This window comes from Astatotilapia calliptera, chromosome 19, assembly GCF_964374335.1.
Source record: "Astatotilapia calliptera chromosome 19, fAstCal68.1, whole genome shotgun sequence".
Taxonomy (NCBI): Eukaryota; Metazoa; Chordata; class Actinopteri; order Cichliformes; family Cichlidae; genus Astatotilapia; species Astatotilapia calliptera.
The window spans coordinates 29,290,483-29,312,598 of NC_137440.1; the positions used below are offsets into that span (position 1 = coordinate 29,290,483).

At 41.8% G+C, this 22,116-nt stretch overlaps 1 protein-coding gene across 2 annotated transcripts in view; it reads right to left on the reverse strand.

Annotated features, from left to right (window-relative positions):
- Positions 1–22,116, reverse strand: part of LOC113012268 (fibroblast growth factor receptor-like 1) — a 33,659-nt gene that overhangs the window by 4,643 nt on the left and 6,900 nt on the right. The window contains exons 2-4 of one of the 2 annotated variants that reach the window (XM_080293802.1): positions 6,906–6,957; positions 6,541–6,813; positions 395–463 (exon numbers count right to left, since the gene is read on the reverse strand). In XM_080293802.1, coding sequence (XP_080149928.1) covers positions 395–463; positions 6,541–6,709 — 238 coding nt within the window. In that variant the 5' untranslated portion in view covers positions 6,710–6,813; positions 6,906–6,957. The remainder of the gene's footprint in view (positions 1–394; positions 464–6,540; positions 6,814–6,905; positions 6,958–22,116) is intronic. The other variant, XM_026152367.2, reaches the window with a different exon arrangement.

The following is a 22,116-nucleotide window of genomic DNA, read 5'->3' on the forward strand; positions in this document are numbered from 1 at the left end:
TTGCTGTGCTGTCTGTTATGCGTGGACACAGCACTGGTTCATCCCTTGAGTTAGGTACATTTTTATGATCAGATGATTCATAGGCCAGTGGTGAGTGGTCCAGCAAAAACTGGTCACGTAGAAGGAGAAAAACTCTGCATCAGCTCCTGAAAGCCTGGAAAACTGTTGCCCAAGACCACGTTAAACACTTACAAGAAAGTCTGACTCCTTGGAAGAGAAATCTAAAGAAATGAGGGGTGGCTCAAGATTTTTGCACAGTGACTATTACACATAGGTTTGCCCACAGCTGTAAAAGTAAATATGACTTGCAGTACATGCAATAAAGCATTCAAAACAACTCAATTAGTCCTTGAATTTCCAGCTGCAAAGTCGAGAGCATGCACAGAAGTCTTACCAAATTTTTCACCACCAAGCTCGGCTCCATCCGGTGCCCTCAATCCAGTTTTATCAGAACCCGAATCATCTGTTAACACAGCAGAAAAACACAAATAAGTCAACAAAAGGCTGAGTGAGACATTAAGGTCCTCACTACAGTATAGAAGAATCTGAATAAGTAACAATTATTGCACATTTACTGTTTTGGGTGCATGAATACAACATCCGGTACACACTGACATTTCAGATGACAGGCTCATTTTAAATCCTTCCATTACAATCCCCCTCTTCTATTCTGTTATAGTCATTTTGCAGTAGCGGTGACCGGATACAAAAACAAGGCAAGAAAACTGTTCCTGGCTCTCACCAATTCAATTCAGCATTTATCGACAGGCTCTTCTGAGAGTGTTGCATGCTCAGGTCATACTGTGCAGCGTTTGGAAGTAATATGACCAGTTTATATAAGCTCGCTTCCAGGAGACAGCTGTGGAGTTTATGTCATTGGCTGACATCATACAGCTGAGCTGAGACAGGGGCTTAGAGGAAATATAATGAGTGAAACCTAATCGATGAGTTTGTAATGCGTATTCACTTTTCGAGTTAAGCAGTGATGAATTAATGAAGCAGATCAAGTTTCTTGCCAATATTTACCAATGAGTGCAGATGGACATTAAGCAGGTTATTATTGAAGAAGTGTTTCAATTGAATGATTTATTTTTGCGATATTAATGAGGTGCAATTGCACAAAGCATCCTCACGTTAAAAAACGAAAAAAGAAACCAGCGTATGTATAGCATTTTGGGAAAAAAGGATTATTTTTTTGTCATTTAGCAGCACCTCCATTTAACAGTATGTTTTAACAGCGATCCCATAGGAAAATCTCCCAGCCAGTTTATTACCTTCTAAGACTCGTTTTGATTCCCGTTTCAGGGCAGCCTCACATTGGGATTTTTTTTCAGATGCAGTTTGGCACACTCGATTCCCTCTCAGGGTTTGATTGGGTCAGGTAAAGAGACCAGATGTGACTTCTAACCTCCTCATTCTGCCTCCCTCTGAGTCCCCCCGAAACCCTCAAAGCTCTCTGGGGTTCTCTGGGTACAAACCCTCCTTTGTTTGTCCCCTGCAGCACCAAGCCCAGCCATGATGTCATGGCTATTTGAAGGGGTTTAACTGGCCAACTATAATAACCCATTCCTTTAAAAAACAGCCTCCAGTGGAAGAAATATTTCTCTGTTGCTCACTCGGACTCTCCACATTCCTCCTGGTTCCTGAACCTCCCAATCCAAACAGAACATGGTCCCACACTGCCGGGGTTTTCTTTCTGACTTTTTTCTCTTTAATCTATTTCCTCTCTACTTTTTGGCAATTTCAGGGAACAATGGTGCCCTTTATAAGTCTGTCCTGTTAAAGCTATCCCTTGCCACTATTGTCCTTGCACAATGTTGGCTCACTGGACTGCAGACAGGGGTGATGTAGGACATCTCCTGGCTGCCATATGAAGGTTATTTTTGGAAATCTGAAAAATAAAATCAGTAAAGGAGAAGTGCTTAAGAAGCCTCCTCTATAAATGAGCATTTTTGTGTCCAGGAAGGTTAGTAAAAGCTGTTACACACTATGGAATCAGTGCTCTCTGTGTGAAGTCACAAATTCTTCACGCAAATGGGACAGTGCTCCAGTGAGACTCAGACTAAGCTGGCTAAAATACAGTCAATCTTTTTCCACACAGCTCCCATTCATTCATGATCTAGCTACAGTGTTTGGGGTCTGACGCCATTCCCTCCCACTTCATTCACAAATCCAGCCGCAGGAAACAGGTCACGATACACTGGCCTCCTGTGCCAGCTGAACCACAGGAAAAGGCCTGGATGATTTGGGGTCACAATGAGCTCCAGATGTTGTTGGGGACACTAATGTCCAGGGAAAGTTATGCTCCTTGCATCACACTCTGGAAATCTCCAAACAGCTCTCACATGTGATCAGTGAGACACATGGCAGTTTATCCAGCCTGACAACATCTCTAGAGAGAGGAGAAAAATGAACAATGCGAGCCAACATTTTCACCCTAAAATAAGGAGCGCTAATCCTGTAATATTTAATCTGCACAGACATAAACATTAACATGCAATCCTCTAAATGCTAATCAGACAATCCCATATTAATCCTCGTGAAGCCTTGCTGTAGCCCGAGCAGCTGAGGATGAGACTGCTGCATGCATCGGTCTATCCTGGCAGGGGTGCTAGGAGGTGATGGGGGCCAGTTGTCAGGAGACCACCCCAAACAGGGCCCAAACAGCCAGCTGGAGGGATTGAGGAGGCGCCATGTTGCACTGACTGACCAGATTCTTCAGATAGCTCTTGGGAGGACACGCTGTCCGCTGGCAGATGGGAAGAGGGATATCTCTCCAGCCTCAGTGGAACCCCCTCCACCCCGCCTCCACGGATCAGCCCGCAAAACCTCTCACTCTCGCACTTCCAGTCTCACTCCACAATCTTTATCTTACTGTTTTTCTTCTGCTTGGCCTCTCTGCCGGGTCCCAAGCGACGTCTTAGGAGTTATGCTCTCCATGCTGAACTTGAACAGCTGCCAGGATTTAGCTGACCCTCCTCCCCTGACCGGCACTATAACTGAATGCAGTTGCTCCTCTTAACATGTTCGCTCCAGTAAAAATAATACACGCACATGATGGATACTTCAGTTGTGCTTGGAGCCCGCTACCCCTCATTTACAGAATTTCAAATAAATAAACTATGTTCTCTGATCTCTCTAAGCACCATAATTTATCCCCTAAACACACACACACGGACAGCAGGTTTTACAGCATGCAGCTAAATTAAAAACCGTACACAATTAGGTGATTCAGTGTTACTGGAAAGTGTTGCTCATGATAATTGCAGACTATTTGGCTGTATTAATCTGACTTCAGTCCTGCAAGTATTTTGACAATGAGGCTCCCATAATCTTTGTGGCAACCCAAATGAAAATGCACCCCTGATGGAACAATTACCTATAAAAACAAACGCTGCGGCGATGGCCTGCCAGCGAGTAATGGGATGATAGACAAGAGAGCTGAAACAGAGGAGGGGGTGTTCTTGAGAAATGCAGAGTCCATTTGTTATGCACTCATTGCCACCAGCACCCGAGGATAAGTAGGAAATGGAACAAGCCAGTTCAGGATTAAGAGTCAGGCCAGAAAGTCTCCAGGTAACTCCATAAAGGGTCAACAGACTTCTGATAACAATCTCATGGAAATATGCTTCCAAGAAAGACTTAAGATTAAACTTGCAAAGGATTTTTTTTTAAGAAGTCTCAAAGAGGAGTAGGGCAATGCATGCTCTACTCAAAGCAATCTCTGATCTCAAAGGAATCAGTGCCAGCTTCATGCCAGCAACATCTAACTGTTCATTTGTCTTCTCACTCAGCGGAGCCACAACAGAAAGTCAAACCACACAAATTATCCTCAGGGAGAAAGTTATTTATCAGTGAGATTAATCGGTTAACTGTGTGTGAGAGTGTGTATGCCTGCGTGTCTTTATCTCCCAACTTTAAATCAATATTTAAATAAAAAATATAGCCCAAATAACCTCTGGCTCCACTCTGGATAAATACTTCATTTTCAAAAATCGGTCATCTCACATGTTCAAAGAAAACATCGGTCTGGAAAGTTTCGGAGCTCCTTTTTTCTTTTTCTTTTTTAATACTTATTTGGTTGTTTAGTTAAGCTTTTTCTCAACTTGGAAAGAGATCTAAAAATGTCACAACTAGTTTATATTTGTCAAGTTTCAATGAAAATGATAAAGTACAATCCCCTAAATAATACTCCTTGCTTTTTCACAAATCTTTAAGGAATACAAAAAGTACTTGATAATTGTTTTTTCTGAATTTCCAGACACAAACTGACAGAATTCCTGGAAGTGCAGGCTGGAAAGTTTCATAATAAATGTTTATTTACTAACAAAACAGTTTGAACATGCTGCGAAAAGACCTTTTCAACATAGACGATTCATTAAATTACTTGCCTAACTTACTTTAAGTAGTTAGATTACTCGGCAAACATGTTTCTGATTTCAGGGGAAAACCCGACACCCACATCCAAACATATAAGGACCCAACTACCTGCTTCCACTTTAACTCACAGTCCCAGGTCAGCTTCTGCTACAATTACTACATTTCAGTACTTGAACCTCAACTGGACCTCAAGCTTCTATCACTGCTTTCACCTACACATACATTCAATGGCCATTTTATTAGATACGTCTTGTTATTACTGGGTTAGAACCCCTTTTGCTTTCACAGCACAGATTCACAGAACAGTCCTCAGAGTTTTTGGTCCATGTTGACACAAAAGCATCACACAGCTGCTGCAGATTTGCCAGCTGCACATCCATGATGTGAATTTCATGTTTCACCCCTCCTAAAGGTGCTCTACTGGACTGAGATCTGGTGACTGAGGAGGCAATTTGAGTAGAGTGAACTTACTGTCATGTTCAAAAATTTTGAGATGATCTGAGGGCACAGGCACATTATCCTTCTGCAAGCACCCATTAAAGATGGATACTCTGTGGTCACAAAGGAATGGACATGGCCAGGAACAATACTGTCGATACAAGGCAGGGTGATGTCGTGCCTCCCATCTGAATGCATCTGAATACGTTTTTCTAGTCTTATATAGTCCAATTTTGTGAGTTTGTCTGAATTTAGCATCAGTTTCCTGTTCTTAGCTGACAGGAGGGGCACCTGGTGTGCTCTTCTGCTACTCTTCTACATACTGTGGTTGAAACTAGTGGTTATTTGAACCGAAGCACTCTGGCCTTCTAACTCTGACCTCCGACAACAAGGCATGTCACATTTGTCTTCTTATGCTTCTTCTCTGTAAACCTTAGAGATGGTTTTGTGGAAAAATTCTAGTAGTGAAATTTCTGACAATATTACCTAATAAAGTGACTGGTGAGTGTATGCCTAGCTACAGTGAGTGCTCACACGTCATCTAAAACTTCCAGCAATTCAGATTTAACTCTAACTTTAGCTGAACTCTGTATTTTCACTACCAAGACTGCCAGCTCCATCTTTAACAAATTCTTTACACTCACTATAAAAAGTTCACAGGAATGTCCTTTAACTACACATACAGCCATAGCCACGTCTGACTTTGATACTATACAGCACAACTATACTACAAACCATTATAGCTGGCCCCGTGCCCCAGTCTCCAACCTTTCATTTTAGCCCAATCAACAGACACCCTCATTTTCAACTCACCAGCAACAGACAGAGGGAGACCCTAAAATAAACTTTGGTCTCATCTATTCCCCACTCATGCGCATGCTTAACTGCAATAAGGGCCGTTTTCTGAAGTGATTTGTGTTTTCTGCTTGTGCCTGATTATGGCTCTTCTTCGTCTGAAGCACGCCTGTCACAAGACCCGACTGTAACTCCTCCTGCGAGAGCGCACAGACTCTGGCCCAAATTAGGCATCTTAGAGTAATTAGAATAAACACAGCCTTCACGCTCCACTCCGCTCATTCATCATGTGCTGCTGTAGCGCAGAGGAAATGCACTGTGTTCAAAAGTGTGCAAAAGAGTAACACACTCGGTCAGATTGTGCTCTTACAAGAGCTGCGGGAGAGGCTGGAGACAAACTTTTACACTGAATGTGTTTCTTATTGTGAGGCTGCAGACCTCCTTCCTCTAAAGAGTGTGGCCTAAGGAAAAGGAAGAGCTGGAGATCCAATTGAGTCACGGAGGATGAAGTAGTATGAAACAATATCCCGTGCCGCTGTTGACTTTGGGCAGACAGAGGTAGAGGCAGCAACACATAGAACAGATGAGAGGATCAGCCACTAAACCTCCATAAATCTACTTGTTTTAGACCTTGACCTCTGTGAGCGATGCTTTCGTTTAACATTTAAACTGGGGTGAGATTTCTGACTGCCGGGAAAAGCTACAAATCTGGCCCCTAAACACCACAGCAGAACTGATGAGGCCCGACAGTACAAATCAGGGACTGACTCACTGCCGCTGTTTCTGGTTTTAGTTAAGAGACAGGTGACTTCATGTTTTATAGTTGCTGCATTAACAAGAATGACACATTTTTCTGCGAGCCAATGATCTCATCTCGTGAGCCTGCCGAGGGGCAGGTTATCCAAACCGAACTCCGTCCGCACTCACCAATGACGATGAGGGTGTAGTTGACGTTAACGCTACCAAAGCCGTTTGTTGCTTTGCAGATGTAGGTCCCCGCATCATCCGTCTCCACCTCTTTGATCTTCAGGCCCATGCGGAGGATGCGGAAGCGTATCCAGCCACTGTGGATGTTGCGTGCGTCTTTGGTCCACATTTTGAGGGGTGGAGGGTCTCCTTCCACCGGACATGGCAGCTTGATGGCACTGCCCACCCGGGCCGTCTGTCTGTGCTCAACTTTGTCAGACACCCGTGGAGGTCCTGAGGATGCAAGAAAATATGCAATTATAATGTCTCATATATTTCCTCATATGTAACAGCTCACATTTAAGTCAGTAAATGTGAACGCTCACTTTCAGATCATCTTTTTCTCTTCTTTGCTTTTTATGATGACACTGAGAGCATCTTCAGGCAAAACCAGTGAACAGAAACGAGAATTAAAAAGATGTTGAAGGAAAACGTTAGTCTGGTTGGTTTTAGACACCATTAAAATATAGTGAGATAGAAATCAGCTTAAATCCTTTGTAGACTCATGATGAAATAACATTATAGCTCCAAAGCACTACATAATCTTCTTTTCACAATCGAATGTCCCCACTCTACTGATTTTTGGCTGCTTTTGTTGTTCTTTACTATTTAAATGCTTTATACTTAATATATTTTGCTCATTTACCTGCTTTTTGTCTTCTGCCTTTCTTTCTGCAACGTTATTGTTGTCTGTGCAATAATGTGCATTGCATCACTGTCAACTGAGAGCCTTATAAAAAAGGGGGCCACGTGATAAAGTTGTTTTGTTAACAGTGAAAATGTGTTTCTGTGGCTGACCACAATATTCAGATGGTGCTCCACATCTTTTAGCATTTGTAGGCCAAAAACATTAAAAGCACGCAGCAACTCACTGTGTTTCCCCCCATCATAGTGTAACAGACAATGAAACATCACCTGAAGAGGGATTAAGAGTCTTTAGGATGAAGTAGACATGTATCATTTAGTGATTTTTCCTGTTTGTTTGTTTTTTTTAGTAACATTTAAAAGTAACAGCAGTCAAACCATTAAAATCTAAAAATCTTTTAATTTGCATGACAGATTATAACTGAGTGATAATGAAAAAACAGCTTTATTCACACTTGCAAGTGGAAAAAAAAGCATGTGAATCCTGACTTATCAGGATCAAACCAGAGTCTAAAACAGTGAGATCAGAGGCAGATGAAACGAGATAGAGGCAATTTGTCATCTTCTCAATGATTACCCAAAATCTTGAAACCAGATTGTAATAATTGGTTAAGCCCTGTCGTTCACTGCCTGCACAGAGAGGGTGAAGTGTTCTGGCTCTGGTTATGTGTAGCGTGCAAGACATCAAAGAGATGAGAGGGGGCGGTTCTCAGCGAGACGGACAGCAGCCTATTCTCCCGGCTCTTAATTGGCTCGGGTCTGGGCTCTCAGATCTGGTGAAGTGAAGCAGGCCGAAACACCCTGTGATGGTGTTAGGAGGCCTGCGCCGCTGGTCGCACAGCGCCGGGCCTCCGACTAACCCCCCATCAAAAACTAAACAAAACCCTGAATTACTGAGCAGAGCAGACGCGGAGGAGAAACAGGAGCTCGAGGGAGCGCAAAGAGGGGGAGGAAATGCAACCAAACCCTATACCTGCGACAGACCTCAAAAGTACACAGAACACAAACTGCGGCTCAGGACAAATGGGCGCTCTGCTCGCAGTAAAAACAATGGAAAGGGTATGTACGCATGGCCTCTCCCAATGCATGCATGCATACACACGCACGCACAGGAGTCACATTCCTTCAGTGCATTTCACACATATGGTAAACAAGAAGTTCATTATCCTGACACAGGTAACTCCCCCTGGCATCCATCACTTTGCTTACAGATGTATCTCAGCTGCAGGTACAACAGCTGGGCCGCTATCATTTCTAAAGCCAAAAATCTTTAACTCTGTCAGGGCTCTGTGTGCGGGCAGGCGTAAAGGAGGATCCAAACGCAGTACTCAGACACTAACTTGAAACTCAAAAACCTCAGCTTTATTGCTGGTACAAAAACAAAACATGAAGTGAACACAGACTATGGAGAACAGAAACACACACAGGTATAATATGATGTTACGACACGACCCCGAGCATGGGAAAACACAGGGCTTAAATACACAGGGTAGTAATGAGGGAATGGGCAACAGAAGGGAGACACAGCTGGGGGAGATCAGGGCTAACGAGACGGGGGAGCTAAGCTGCACACACTAACATTAGACAAAGACTTTCACAATAAGACAGGAAACAAGAAGTACTAAACCAGATGCAGACATGACACTGAACAGAAACACATGAGAACCCAAAACCTAAGAACTGATCCCTCACCAAGAATAACAGAAACAGATCTATAATGATAATAAACAAAGCACCAGAACATCAGAAAACAATCCATAATGCAAAAATAAACCAAAACATAATAAACTCAAAATACCGGGTCCAACGGACCCAGAACCGTGACAAACTCAGTCTCTTTTTTTCTCTCTCAAAAAAATACATACAGCTGTATAAGTAAAAAAAGAAGAAGAAATATTTCAGCGTAAAAGCAGCATAAAAGCAACGAAACCCTCTTTCCTTCACCCATAAACTGAGAGTTTTCCCTTTCTCTCTGTGGATGTCCTTTCCTGGTCCACAGCACGCACAGGAAATTGGAAGTGTCATTGTTTATGTCTGTGGAGAAAATGCAACCGCAGTCTTTTTGGCTGTTGTCAGCTGGCCCGTATCTCACTCCACAGCTACTAGGAAATCAGAACAGAGACGCTCACTGTTTCTCCTCTGTAGGATCTGATTTAGGACCACAGACACGTCCCAGCGTTGGCTCAGTGCTGCTCGAGCTCATATGGACCGCGAGTCCTAAAGGATTTAACCGCCTCGGGAAAACATAAATACATTTCTGCCAAATCTTGAACAAATAGGCTACAGTTATCTCTTCCGACTTATGGTCTCACAAGCCACTCAACCATGTGTCCCTTCTGGATTAATGGAGAGGAGTGACTTACAAAAACAAGGCCTGATTCATGTCAAAGGTTTAGCTGAAGTAAAGCATCAAAACAGATTGAACTTGCAAAGGAAATGCTTCTGTCAAAGCTGCAAAATATATTTCTTGAGACGTAAGTACAAGTCGGAAGAAAATAAAAAGAGACAAGAGAACTTCTGAATGCCCCGTTTCCATTCATAAAAAATAAATAAAATTTAAAAAAAAAACAAGGGTGAACTTTATTTTTTTTGCACTTCTTTGCAGAGTGTTCGACACTTACAGTAAATTCACGCCGACCTTCCAGAGGAGGATTTCCTTCCAAGCTGAGATTTCTGTTGGCTTTATGTTTGTGGTGGTTTTGGCTAACCTGAACTCTCACTGCTGCTTCATTTACAGGCCCATTTTTCTGTCGCTAAATGTGTCCTTTCCAACATAAAGGAATAATTTGAGGGTTGGAGAAGTAACCTTATTTCCTTTATCAGTGCAAGTTAGATGAGAAGAAGTTTCTGATAAATACTGACACTGGAAAAAAACAGTTCCATCTCTAACCTCCAAGTTTTTGTACTTGAATAAACATGATATGATGTGCCAGTTACTGAATCTAAACATAAAGGCAGGAAGATTTTGGTCTCCTTAAATGTGTCTCTCTATGAAAAATCTATGGACTGGAAACGAGAGGAAACTAGAGGAGTCAGAGAGCGGCACTCCCCCCTGAAGGGCAATGACTATACTAAAACTTTGATGTTTTATGATGCTTTTATTGCAGACTGACAGGATGACGTCAGTCTGTTTTCATAACAACACTTTGATGTCTGACCTTTGACCCCATGACCTTGAAACATTACATACTAAAATGGTGTATTTTATCTTCTTTATCCATATGACTGGAGCAGAACTGGCTGAAATCTTTGGCTTATCTAAGCTGTAAAAACTCGAGATTTTAAAATATATTCAAGCAGTTTGTGATTTTGCAAAACTTCATGGCAGCATTGTGAGGCGCAAATTTTGACCTTCAGCGGACGCTAGCAATAAAGGTCATATTCAAATGCTTAGCCACCCTAGGTACTGATGTCCCCAAAGGCCTAGTATATTGTTGTGAATTTTGAAGATAATCCATAAAAAATGAGGGTAATACAAATTTTCCTGATTTTCACATTTGGTGTGACCTTGAAGTTCCAATTTTCACCACAATTAAATCAGATATGATATGAAAACTGTAGCCGCTAGACAGACAAATAAACCAAACTGATTACATACTCGTTCCTCTCAGGGCAAGTCTGGTTGTGCTTAAAGGTGAAAAAAGCTGCCAATCACCATCATGACTGACACCCTTCATGTTGTGTTATATTAATGTTTTCTTTCTTTATAAACAGTCAACAAACAGTGTTTTCTACTAATAAAGGCCTTTCCCACAACAGCAACATAACTACTTAATAGATAAGAATTAAATACCTGAAGAAATCCTGTTGTGTATTAACAAAAAATGAAGCCAAATCTATTCTATATAATGGCCAGCAGGTGGCAGAGCCTGTGGTTCCAAAAAGATGTACAATTGTACAGAAAACTGCGAAAACTACGATGGTTCTCAAGCTGAATAGTTTCTTTTCTTTTCTAGTTTTGAGTCTTATTGATAATGGCACGATGATACGTTCATCTTCTTCTTCTCATGCAGCTTGCGGGGGCTGGAGCCTATTCCAGCTGCCATCATTTTTAAAAATTATTGTCACGATTACAGCCAAAAAGCACACAGCCTTGTGAGATTACTGCAGTATCCCATGGTTTCTCAATCAGATCTACCTTTTATTGGGAGTTACAGAAATCCACAGCAGTAAAAAACATTGCATCTAGCTTGACTAAACATCTGTCAGAAGCAGAAAAGAAGCCAAATGCCATTGTCAGGTTTTTCATTGCATTGGCCAAAACCATCACCGAGCCATTAAGACGCACAACTTGAAGTGGTGTTTTTTAACATCAACTTAGTATTCATTTTGAAGGAAAAATGGTCATCTTTTTCCTTGCAGATGAATACCTAAATACATAACATCAAAAATGTCGTAGCAAGAGAGAAATTTGATTATAACTGGATTAAAATCCCTCAACCGACTGAGCCTGGTTCTGCCGCAGGTTTCCTTCCATTAAAAGGATTTTTCTTTCCTGCCCACTGTTGCCAAGTGCTTGCTCATAGTGGATCATCAGATTGTTGGGTTTTCTCTCTTGCATTGTAGGGTCTTTATAATATATAGCACTTTCAATCAGCTTTTGTTATTGGGCCCTATTTAAATCAAATTGATTAGCAATATGTTAAAAATTTCCAAATCAATAAAACAAATTCCAAATTTTAACTTGTATTTCTGTCTCTTTTTATTTTCTGTCAGTGGTGTAAACATTCAGGTCAAAGTATTAGCAAGCTAAATAATGAAATTCACTGAACTTTATCGTCTGTTTTCTTTTTAGTTGTATCAATGACTGCATGAAAGATGGACGAAGCAACAGCTGCCATGTTGCACTTTTGCAGCCTGAGTTTTCTCAGTCATTGGTGTGGAGGGGAAAGCTATCCGCGGCGCTGTCTTCGGTGGGCCTGACGGTCTCCGTGTCTTGTGGTCCGGGTCATGACACTTCAGGGGTGGGTCTCCTTCAGGAAGTTGCAGCTGTGATTTTTAAATGAAAATACACTGGTCCTTGTATATAATAATAATATTGTTTCTTACAAATAAATACTGTTCAATGAATAATTGCTTACTATCATTTTTTTAGGAAATGGGTTGTTCTATTGTTCTATTAATGGAAAGATGCTCATGAATATGTCTTCTAAGGCTGTTTTCAACAGTTATTTCTGATTGTCTCCCCCCCCCCCCACCTTCTTCCACCCATTTAAAAAAATACTACAAACGCCCCTGGACAGAGCTCAGTGTCAACCTGACTGAAATTGCTTCATTGGACATAACTGTATAATAATCGGTCTAATATTTTTGCAGTTTATGGCAGGAATAAAGCATATGGCTTAGATCTGTCACATCGATCAATTGTGCTGGGATCAATTTTTGAATAGCATGACTTTGAAAAATAGACGCTATTTATTATCTAAACTTGCATGAGTTAAAAACTGAGAGCAGTCGATACAATTTAAATTCCATGACTTACAATAATGAACAACAGACCACACTGACACTATACAAGAACATCTGAAGTTTAACATGATCTACTTTCATGTAATGAAAATGCTAAAAAGTGTCTAAATTGAGGAGGTGCTGAGGAAGACTCCATTACTAACGCTGTTAAAATGAGTTTTTCAGCAGCAAACTGAAGGCTGACTGGCTGCTCTCACCTGTCCAGCAAGTCCAGCAGTTCTCAGTAAATGATGGCTACGTTATTGCTTGAATTGACCAGCTAGCTAATTCTTGCAAAAACCAGAACACAAATCCAAGTTGGTGTGTTGCCAAAAATATCAAAAGATTCCTTCGGTTGTGATGAAAGGGTCTGGGTGATCTTGAACTTGGACACTCGAGCCACTCCTGAGCTTTTTTGGCTTATTACAGTTTTGGCTGTTGCTCCGAGTGCGAGGAATGTGCAACAAAATGACTTCCTCCCTCAATCTCCGTTCCTCCAAAGCTTTTGAAGTCTTTTTTGAAAAACAAGGCATGAAGAAGTGCTGAAATCAAGGACATCGTCTGAATAACTTCAGAAGTGTTTGTGTTGTGTGCATGATTGCATCGTTTCTTCGAGGGTGGGGGGGCTCCATTCTACTCCTCCACCTCCGCCCTCTCAAGGACAGGTTCTCTTAACCTTGGAGTTAAAAGCTTTGAAAGCACACAGAGGCCTTCTGTGCAACAACAACTCCAGGTCTGAGAAATGGGAAATTATTGCCCTTTTAAGATACACAGTTTAAGATGCCTGATATTCAATTTGTCATCACACCATAGAGGAGGTCGATTGTACTGCAACAGACTCTTTTCTGGTTACCTCACAAAGTATCAGTCCTCTACAGACACAGGGATAAATGGACATCTGCCCGACTCATGAGAAACTGGTGAGCGTTTACTTAAATTGTTGGAATTGCTGGAAAATGATACACGTGACCATATGGGCTTTTCCGTACTGCTGCGCTGGTAAAGCGCTGCTTATTATAAGCGAGCTTCATGTGTGAATGGAATCTTTCATAGTGCAGGAAGAGGAGGAGGAGGAGGCCTGGCGACTCACAGAATTAGCTCTGTTTTTCTTTGCTCAATTTGGTGATGGATTATTTTAAGAGAAAGGGGCACATTCAATAAGAAGCATTCTTGTGATTCAGACTAAATATAGCCAGCTTTTACGAAACCTTGTGAGCGGGTTAATGAGCAGTTGATCTGTCGTGCAGGCATCTGTGGAGGAAAATATGTTAGGAAATGTCAGGAAGAGAATGAAAGAAATAAAAAATAATAAATTAAAAAGTTAAAGACTACAAAAGCTTCCAGGCTTGAGCAACGCTCAGATGTGCTGGCAGCTTTCTCCTTGTTTATTTTTTTTCCTCTTTTACTAAACACCTGTGGATTTGTAATGATGTGTACATGCATTTTCTAGTCCATACAAAGTGCTTCGGCCTTAATCATTGCAAACATGTGAATAAAAGGCTGACTAGGCTGCTGACAGCCGTACCAATAGAGAACAGCTGGAAGTTAACCAACCACAATGAGACCAACCCCATAATGCACGCAACACTGTCCGCCTCAATGCACGATACAGTTATTCAAACATTTTCCAATAAAAAGCATTTTGTTGCTTAATCTCCAGCCAACTGCAGGAATTTTCTAAGGCATCAAAAGGCTTTTGCACGCAGGCAGACTGTAGTGATTCATTACTAAGATAAACACAGATCTGAGCGAATGTGTCTTCAGTGTGCAGTATTTACATAAAGGATAAGAGGCGCAGAGACAGACAGGAGCTGGAGAATGCTTCCTCCTCCTCAGGAGCACTGTGTTAGCTCAGCAGAAGGCAGAAGAAGGAGTTTAATGGAGCCTGTGCATCCAGGGAAGCATTCTACAACACATTTTCTTAAAGCCTTAGGACCAATGGCATAATACAAGTTAAAAAAAATGAACAAATAAAAGCAAAGTTCAAGGAATATGAGAGACAATGAGGGGGGTGAAAAACTCCAGCTGGAAACCAAATCCAGAGCCGAAGACTTCACTTGAGACCGGAGGGGTTGGGCGAAAGGTGAGGTGGACACCGCAGCTCAGGGAGTGTGTGAAAGGCCAGAGCTTCTGTTCAGGGGCTGCTTCTGCTGCGCTCGGCTATACATTTCACAAACAGAGATAAAAATCTGCATAAAACAGTGAGACCGGGGAGGAGAGCCATCTTGGCAATTCAAGAAAGGCGGAGGTGAGGGTGGGAAGGGGAGGCTGGGTGAAAGGGGATGGGATACGTGGAGTGGCGAGAGCGGTTGTTCTGACAGCAGTGAGGCAGCAGAGGGTGAAGAATGCCGTCTTTTCTTACCCGTCCAGACGTCCTGCCCAGCAGCTTCACCCAGTGTGGTAATCAATACCGGTTATTTTCCCCTCTCGCCTTTCCAATCAATAGATAAGAGTCGGGTAAGACCAGTCGGGACAATGGCTCTTTCTGTGGCACCATCAGATCTGGGGTGAATAGCAACTGCTTTAGTGGTGGGAATAGTACAGGAGGAGCTATTGGATAACACGAGGGACTAGAAAAACAGCAGAAACAGGGTGGAATAAAAAGAAAAGGGGAATAAGATGCTCCTGTCAATCTATCTGATTAAAGAAGAATCAGAGGAGTAACATCTCTGCCTCTGCTTCCTTCGCCCAGCAAAACAACAGCCTCCTGCCGACTGCTCATCAAAAGAACAGGAAAGAAACAGAGAAGAATTACTCCAGCGTCATAAAGCTCCGGGAAACATCTCCATCACGCGGCTTACCCTTAACAGGCCCTACTGTGGAGTCTTTGAACTCTAAGCTGCTATATTTCATTAAACTTGACGGCCCCAGCTGCCTCGGCTGGAGCAAAAAGCCTGTGCGTGTGTGTAAGCTTTTTTAGTCTCCTCTCTACTCTCTCCTGTGCAACTTAAACAGTTAATTAGTGAATATTTCTACTTGTAAATAAACCAGATTAATTCATTTAAATGTGGATCAGAGGTCTATTATTACCCCTGAAGCAAAGACAACCTCTGCTAACGTCAGAAAAAGTACCTTATATTATATTTTATTATTTAGACCCTTGTTTTTGGAACAAATTGATCACAAGAGAAGATGTGCTGAGAACCAGGTGGCTTACTGCCAAAAGCATCCTGGGGAAAACTTTTATGATTATGTGAAAGGTCTCTTTCACTTCAGGTTAAGGGGTTTCCATGAAGACTGTACTTTTCCAAGTGTGTGGAAGTATGGAACCCTATGGAAAGTCTTTAACCTGAATTAATAGAGGTCTTTCTTGTTGCGTTTTAGTCTTAATACTAGGAAGTGAAAAAGGGGGTTTGCAGTAGAACACCTCCTAGGTTGGTTTTCCAGGATGTTACCTGATCAACCAGCACAGAAAACGGGACATTTCTTTATTTATGGGCTGATCAGGGATCGTTGATGCCTGTTTGTTTCTCTGTGTTAGCAAGATTACCCAAACACTGAAGGAAGGAACGCGATAAAGATTGGAAAGGATCTTTCTTTAAGTCTGTGCAGTAGGGCATTGGCCTTGACGAAGGAGCTGCCCTTTGAATGCTCTTTTAATTACAAACACTGCTTTCAAAGAGACTTGAAAGACGTGTCAAAAAATAGCACTCTGGTTACAGTAGGAACTTCACTGACTTGTGCTGTGTAGTGGTGGGAAAAAGGAGTCAGGGGATTCCCCTTCTTTTCACTTTATTTAAAGGTGAATAGCACAATATCCTGAGTGATGTTACTCCTTTACAGTAAACAGAGGTACTTTAAATGATTTTAACAGTATCATGCCATCAGAGAGCTGGTGCATCAAATGTGTAGTAACTCCCCCAACAAAACGATATTTGACGACCTCCCCTTAACCCTAAATGACGAGTTTTGACTCAGTAATATGTGATATAAGATGTTTGGTTTGGTTTCTATGGTTCTTACCTTACTCAATGACTATTTTGCCAGTGAAATAAAAGCTGTGAGTTTGAGTTTAACTGTGTTTGCTAGTTCCACTAGCTGCTTGTCACGTAACAGTCCATGACAAGTTTTCTGGGTTTTTTTTTCAAGGGTAGTTGCACAGTTCCGAAAAGAGCTTTAAGGGTTATTCTTACTAAGTTTTCAAGAGGTAAAGTGCAAATGCAATTTAACAAATGCATAACTCACACCATTTTGATTTTTTAAGTCTACTACTCAGCCTTTATAAATGATGAAACTGTATATGTGTGAGATTGTCAAACACACTGTTGGTTATGGTCATTGTTGCTGAAGCCCATGCAGAATTGTCTTAAACCTGCATTCTTTGCAGTGGCCAGCAGGGAATGACGTTTGTGGTTCCAAAAAAACAAAAACAAAACCTACTTTTCACTTCATTATGACCTCCGTCAATACTTTCCTAATAAAGTTATGATCTCAGCAGCTACTTTAAAGTCTTACTTTAAGTAGACAATATTGTATAACATATCTCCACATTTAGAACAAATAAATGGTAAGACTGGGTATGCTTTATCCTGTGACTGAAATGCGTGCAGTGGCCTCATATTCTAAGTCAGATCAACTCCTCGCTAGGCATGTCTGTTATCATAAAAAACTAGATGCTAAACTTAAAACAGTAAAGTAAAACAGAGTGTCACAATCCAGTGGATAATGTCATAGAAGCTACATGTGTATTTGAAATACTGATTACAGTTTTTCATATTAAAAAGAGTAATTATCCTGTAATGTGTGACTTACTTTTTGGTTATTTTTTTCTATCTACATCAAAAGGAAAACACTTACTGAACTTATCAAATTTAACAAAGGAAGTGCTGTCAGACTAGGAAATGTTTTCATCTGGAGTTACAAAGTCACGTTTTTCCTCAAATATTTCTGAAATTTAAATATTTTCCCCAAAAATTCCTAGAAAATTGAACATACCGACGGAGTGCCACAATCTTTCATGCAAATGTGAGTCTTGCTGCGCTTGTCCCGTCATAAAGAGAGCACAGCAAGTGGCACTCTAGCCGTTTTATCTCACTCCATTAGGCTAAGGCCTGGTGCACACACACGGGCTGAGTGTGTGCTTAGGGCCACTTATCAGGGAAGAGGCAACAGCGGGGAGGCTGTGAGGAAAGAGGAAAGCCAAACAGAGTGGCAGACACAGAAGGAGAGAGCAGAGACGTGGAGAGAAATAAAATCAGGCAGAGGAGAGAGAAGCAGGGTGAGGGTTAAGGAGAGGAGGGTCACTTTAGAGAGCAGAAGGGAGCAGAGGCTAAGATGGCAGAGAGGCCTTCTTTAACAGAGCTCATAAGGAGAGGAGGGCTGCAGGGGGGAGCAAAAGGCGATTAGGTGGGCCTAGGCGGCAGCAACCAAGAATCCCAACAATCTCGCACCCCACTCCCTGGCCCGCACTCAGCCTCGGCCACATGACACACTCAAACAGACTTTGCCCTCTCTCCATTACAAAGCAGCGCACCAACAAGCACCTGTTTATTACTGTCTGTCTAATACGTTTGGAGGTTGGCCGACCACTTGGCACTAAATGGGACATTGTGGGAATGCCCACATGTTTTGGCTGCACTGCACTGCCAGTGCATTGTTTCTTATTCTCCCTCGCAGACAAACAGATATGAATGTTTAGACACAAACTCGTATTAATCTGTATGTTATCATAGTCCCCCTCGCCAGAGAAAACACAGGGTGTTAAATATTAAACTTCAGGTTAGTATTTAACTGCATAGAGCAGTTCTCCCTCACAGCATCTTGATAAGATAAACTGGTATTCTAGACACTCAAATGGTCTTAAAAGAATAACATTTGTGTAAATTTAATCCCTGATTTGTTTTTTAATTTATGTCTGTACTAATGTGTAAGACTTTGAACTGGTTAAACTGCTCAAAAAACTTCTAAACTCAAACCTAAAATAGCTATTTAGGTGTCACAAGCAGATGTTTTATGCAGGGTGTAAAAAGCCAACAAAGTTGTAGAAACCACACACAATAATTGAGCAAATTTACCCCCTTCAGACATCAAAGGATACTTTTTGTGTTTTTAATTTTGGACTTAGACCGTTGGGCATCCAAGAGTTCAAGGAGCTGCAGCTGAGTCTGAGCCAGGTGGTGAAAAACCTGCAAAGACTTTTGCTGGCATGATATCAACTTTGCAGGTAAGGCTAAGTCTTTGCATAAGTCACCACATGGAGGCTTTTGCAACCTTCATTGTATTTACCAGAAACCAACAATAACTAAGCTGCTGGGTTACTTTAAAAGCTATGCTATGCTATATTCCAACACCTGATTTTTATTTTTATTCTTAAATAGCACTTTGCATGATTCACAGTTCAAAATAATCCTTATTTATCTCATAGCAGATCTTTTTGGAGCTCCTCAGTTCGTTTACCTTCTGGAAAAAATAATTTTGCCGTTTGTTTCTTCTGTTTGGCCCCTTGAAAGCAACAGATTTGAGCAGTGTGTGGGTGAGACTTCTGTGCTCACAACCAGACTCATTTCAGTCTGTACCAAAAGCTACTGACCCTCTAATCCCATAGTGCACAGATATATATAACCAATGGGATACATGGAGTTTTAAGATGTGAAAAGGGAAAAAACCCTTGCAGATCACTGCTTCAGAGCACAAATGCTGCACAAAAAAACTATTTCCTCATAGCAAGACTTGTTTTGTTTTTTGGGTTTTTTTTTCCTCTTATCTTTTAGCAGTGAGATGCATCCTGCCTCTCACACCCTCCTCCTTCTCCTTCATCCTTACTGCATTCCACAGTTTGGAAAAAAAAAGTGTCCAACCTGCATTTGGCTCATTGTGTACAGTGAGTGACAGAGAAGCACAGAGACTGTAAACAAGAACTATCTGAGTCAGACATGCATCAGTCACCAGTGGACCCAAGTGTGTGTGTCTTTGCGATGATGATGACAGCTAAGCTTGGTGTGAAACACCTCTTATGGCTTTCCAGGAACCTTACACCAGTGTACAGTCTGAGGACAAGCCAATCTCCATGACACTAGGAAGCACTTTACACCAGTGCCTTTGTCAACAAGGCCTTTCAGGACAGGGCCAATGACAGACTGTGATGTAGCAAGAGTGTTTGGGCAGAATGGAGCAATTCAGACAGCGGCGGGAGGGAGGGAAAAGCCGGGGGTGGAGCAGGTGAGGGAAAGAGAAAGGCGGGTGAGACAAGAGACGAGACAGAGCGGGGGGGAGAGAAGGGGAGAGGCAAGACGAGACAGACGGAGGGGGTGGAAGAACTGGCAAAGCTCTCACTGACAGCAATGGGGCCTCCTTGACAATCCAGGAATATTGTCTGAAATCAATCTGTCATCATGGAGCTGTTGAGTCTGTCATTACCATGTGGTACTCGCCCTTTCACAGTGACAATTTGTTCAGTGCTTTCCCAGTTCACCTTACTACTGCACTGTAGAAAGGTCACTGCCCTCTATCCATCTCTGTCTGCTAGTCTGTCTGTCTCCCTCTTTGTTAATCAACTGTCCACACAGAGCTTTGCAGCCCTTTTACCGGAGTGACCTGCAGAGAAACAGACGCCTGATGACCAGAACAGACGTCCTGCTGCAAGAACGTCTGTTACATCATCGATTTTCCATATTTCCAGATATCAAAAATAAGCGAACAACAAAAAAGCTTTCTAGAATAATAAGTCCAAGAGTCTACAGCAGTAAACAGTGCTTTCAGGTAAATGCTAACATGTTCACTTTTAAAATAGTGGCATGCTGAATTTTTTAGATTTAATATCTAGCAGTTGCACGGCATTAAGGCTAATAGAAACTTTGGTCATAAACCAACATTTTGGGCTCATTTTGACCTTTGACCTGATAATGGGTTCATGTAAAAAGTCAGTGGACTCATGTTTTTATAATGAATCCTCTGGGAACCACAAATGTCTGGCATTCTTTCCAACAGTCATTAATGACTGTTGGACTTTTAATGAAGTAAAGTTACTCTCATAGTGAACTAACATGAGAAAGCCAAGGATTCAAAGAAGAATAGACTTCCTGTAAAGCGTGAATTTCTGCCCACAATGTGGTGCCAATCCATCCAGTATAAGCAGTCAAGCGTTCACTGAATTAATGAGCTATTTGACCCGTTGTTGGTGTTACTAAAGGAAAACTGAAGGGATCAGCAAAGTCAGATGACATCATCCCCGAGGGAACTTGAATTTCTGGAGCAAATGTTGTGGCGGTCCATCCAAGAGTTACATAACATTTCAATCTGAACCACAGACTTAGCCACTGCGACTCACTGATTGGTGGACTACCAGGTTAGAAGTATCAAGTGTTGTGTGATCAAGGTGAAACCCCGACAGCTGAAAAATAAAGCCAACAAACAGCACCAGAAACTGCAGTTCCTCGAGTGGCCACTTGAGGATGCCTCCAAAAGCGAGTCATTAAAATCACCACAGACTTCCATGTCATTTTAGTCCAGTTTTACAGCATTTAATAGACATACTTACAACCTGTATAAAAAAAAATCAGTGCTGGTGTCAATGAAAAGTTTCCATTGAAGATGGTGAATTTAATAACTTATCCAACTGCATAATGGAGATTTGGAGTTATGGGTGTGTCCCTAAGCACGTTAATTGGAATAATTTTGGCATCATGATCGGTACCATTTTGGATTTTTTGGAACCAGAATTAAATATATATTTGTGTGAGTGGGTGGTCCATGTAGCAGAACAGAGGTGCCATCGGCACAGTATCACAAGGCATAGCTCACGCTGTTGCCTCACACCAAGGAGGTCCAGGTTGGAATCAACCGGCTGGCTGGAACCTTTCTATGTGGAGTATGCATGTTCTCCCCATGCTGGCGTGGATTTTCTCCAGCTACTCCGACTTCCTCCCACAGTCATTCGCCTCTGGCCCAATGAAAACTGGGATGAGTTCCAGCCCCCAAACCACAACTCTTAATTGGACAGGCAGTAGAAAACGGATGGATGTCCATACTTAGTAATGTCACTGACTATGAACATGTTCATAAGTGCAAACCTATAAATAAAATAAAAATTGAATTTCACTCACTGAAATTGAGCAAAATACCTCTTGGATACAATTAAGTGCACAGCAATACATGTAATCTGTCTGATAACTGCATTAAAAAAAGAGCAAAAAGCTATCACAAGTTCCAGTGCTGTGGTGATCCCAAGCAGACAGCTCTCAGCTACGACCACAATTGTTGGCACCCACCTCACTCAGAGTCTACACCAACAATAAAGTAAAACTTTAGCTGTTAATATAATTTAAAGTAGTTTTTTGGTATGAAAGCCAGAGTCAGGAGGATTCATCCTCTGGGGACCTTTACTGTACAGATTTCATAGTAACACAACAGCTGTTGAAATATTTTAGCCTGGACAGACTGACACTGCCATCATTGCTGTGCTTGCATGGTTGAAAATACACAAAAATAATGGCCAGTTCAGCTAAT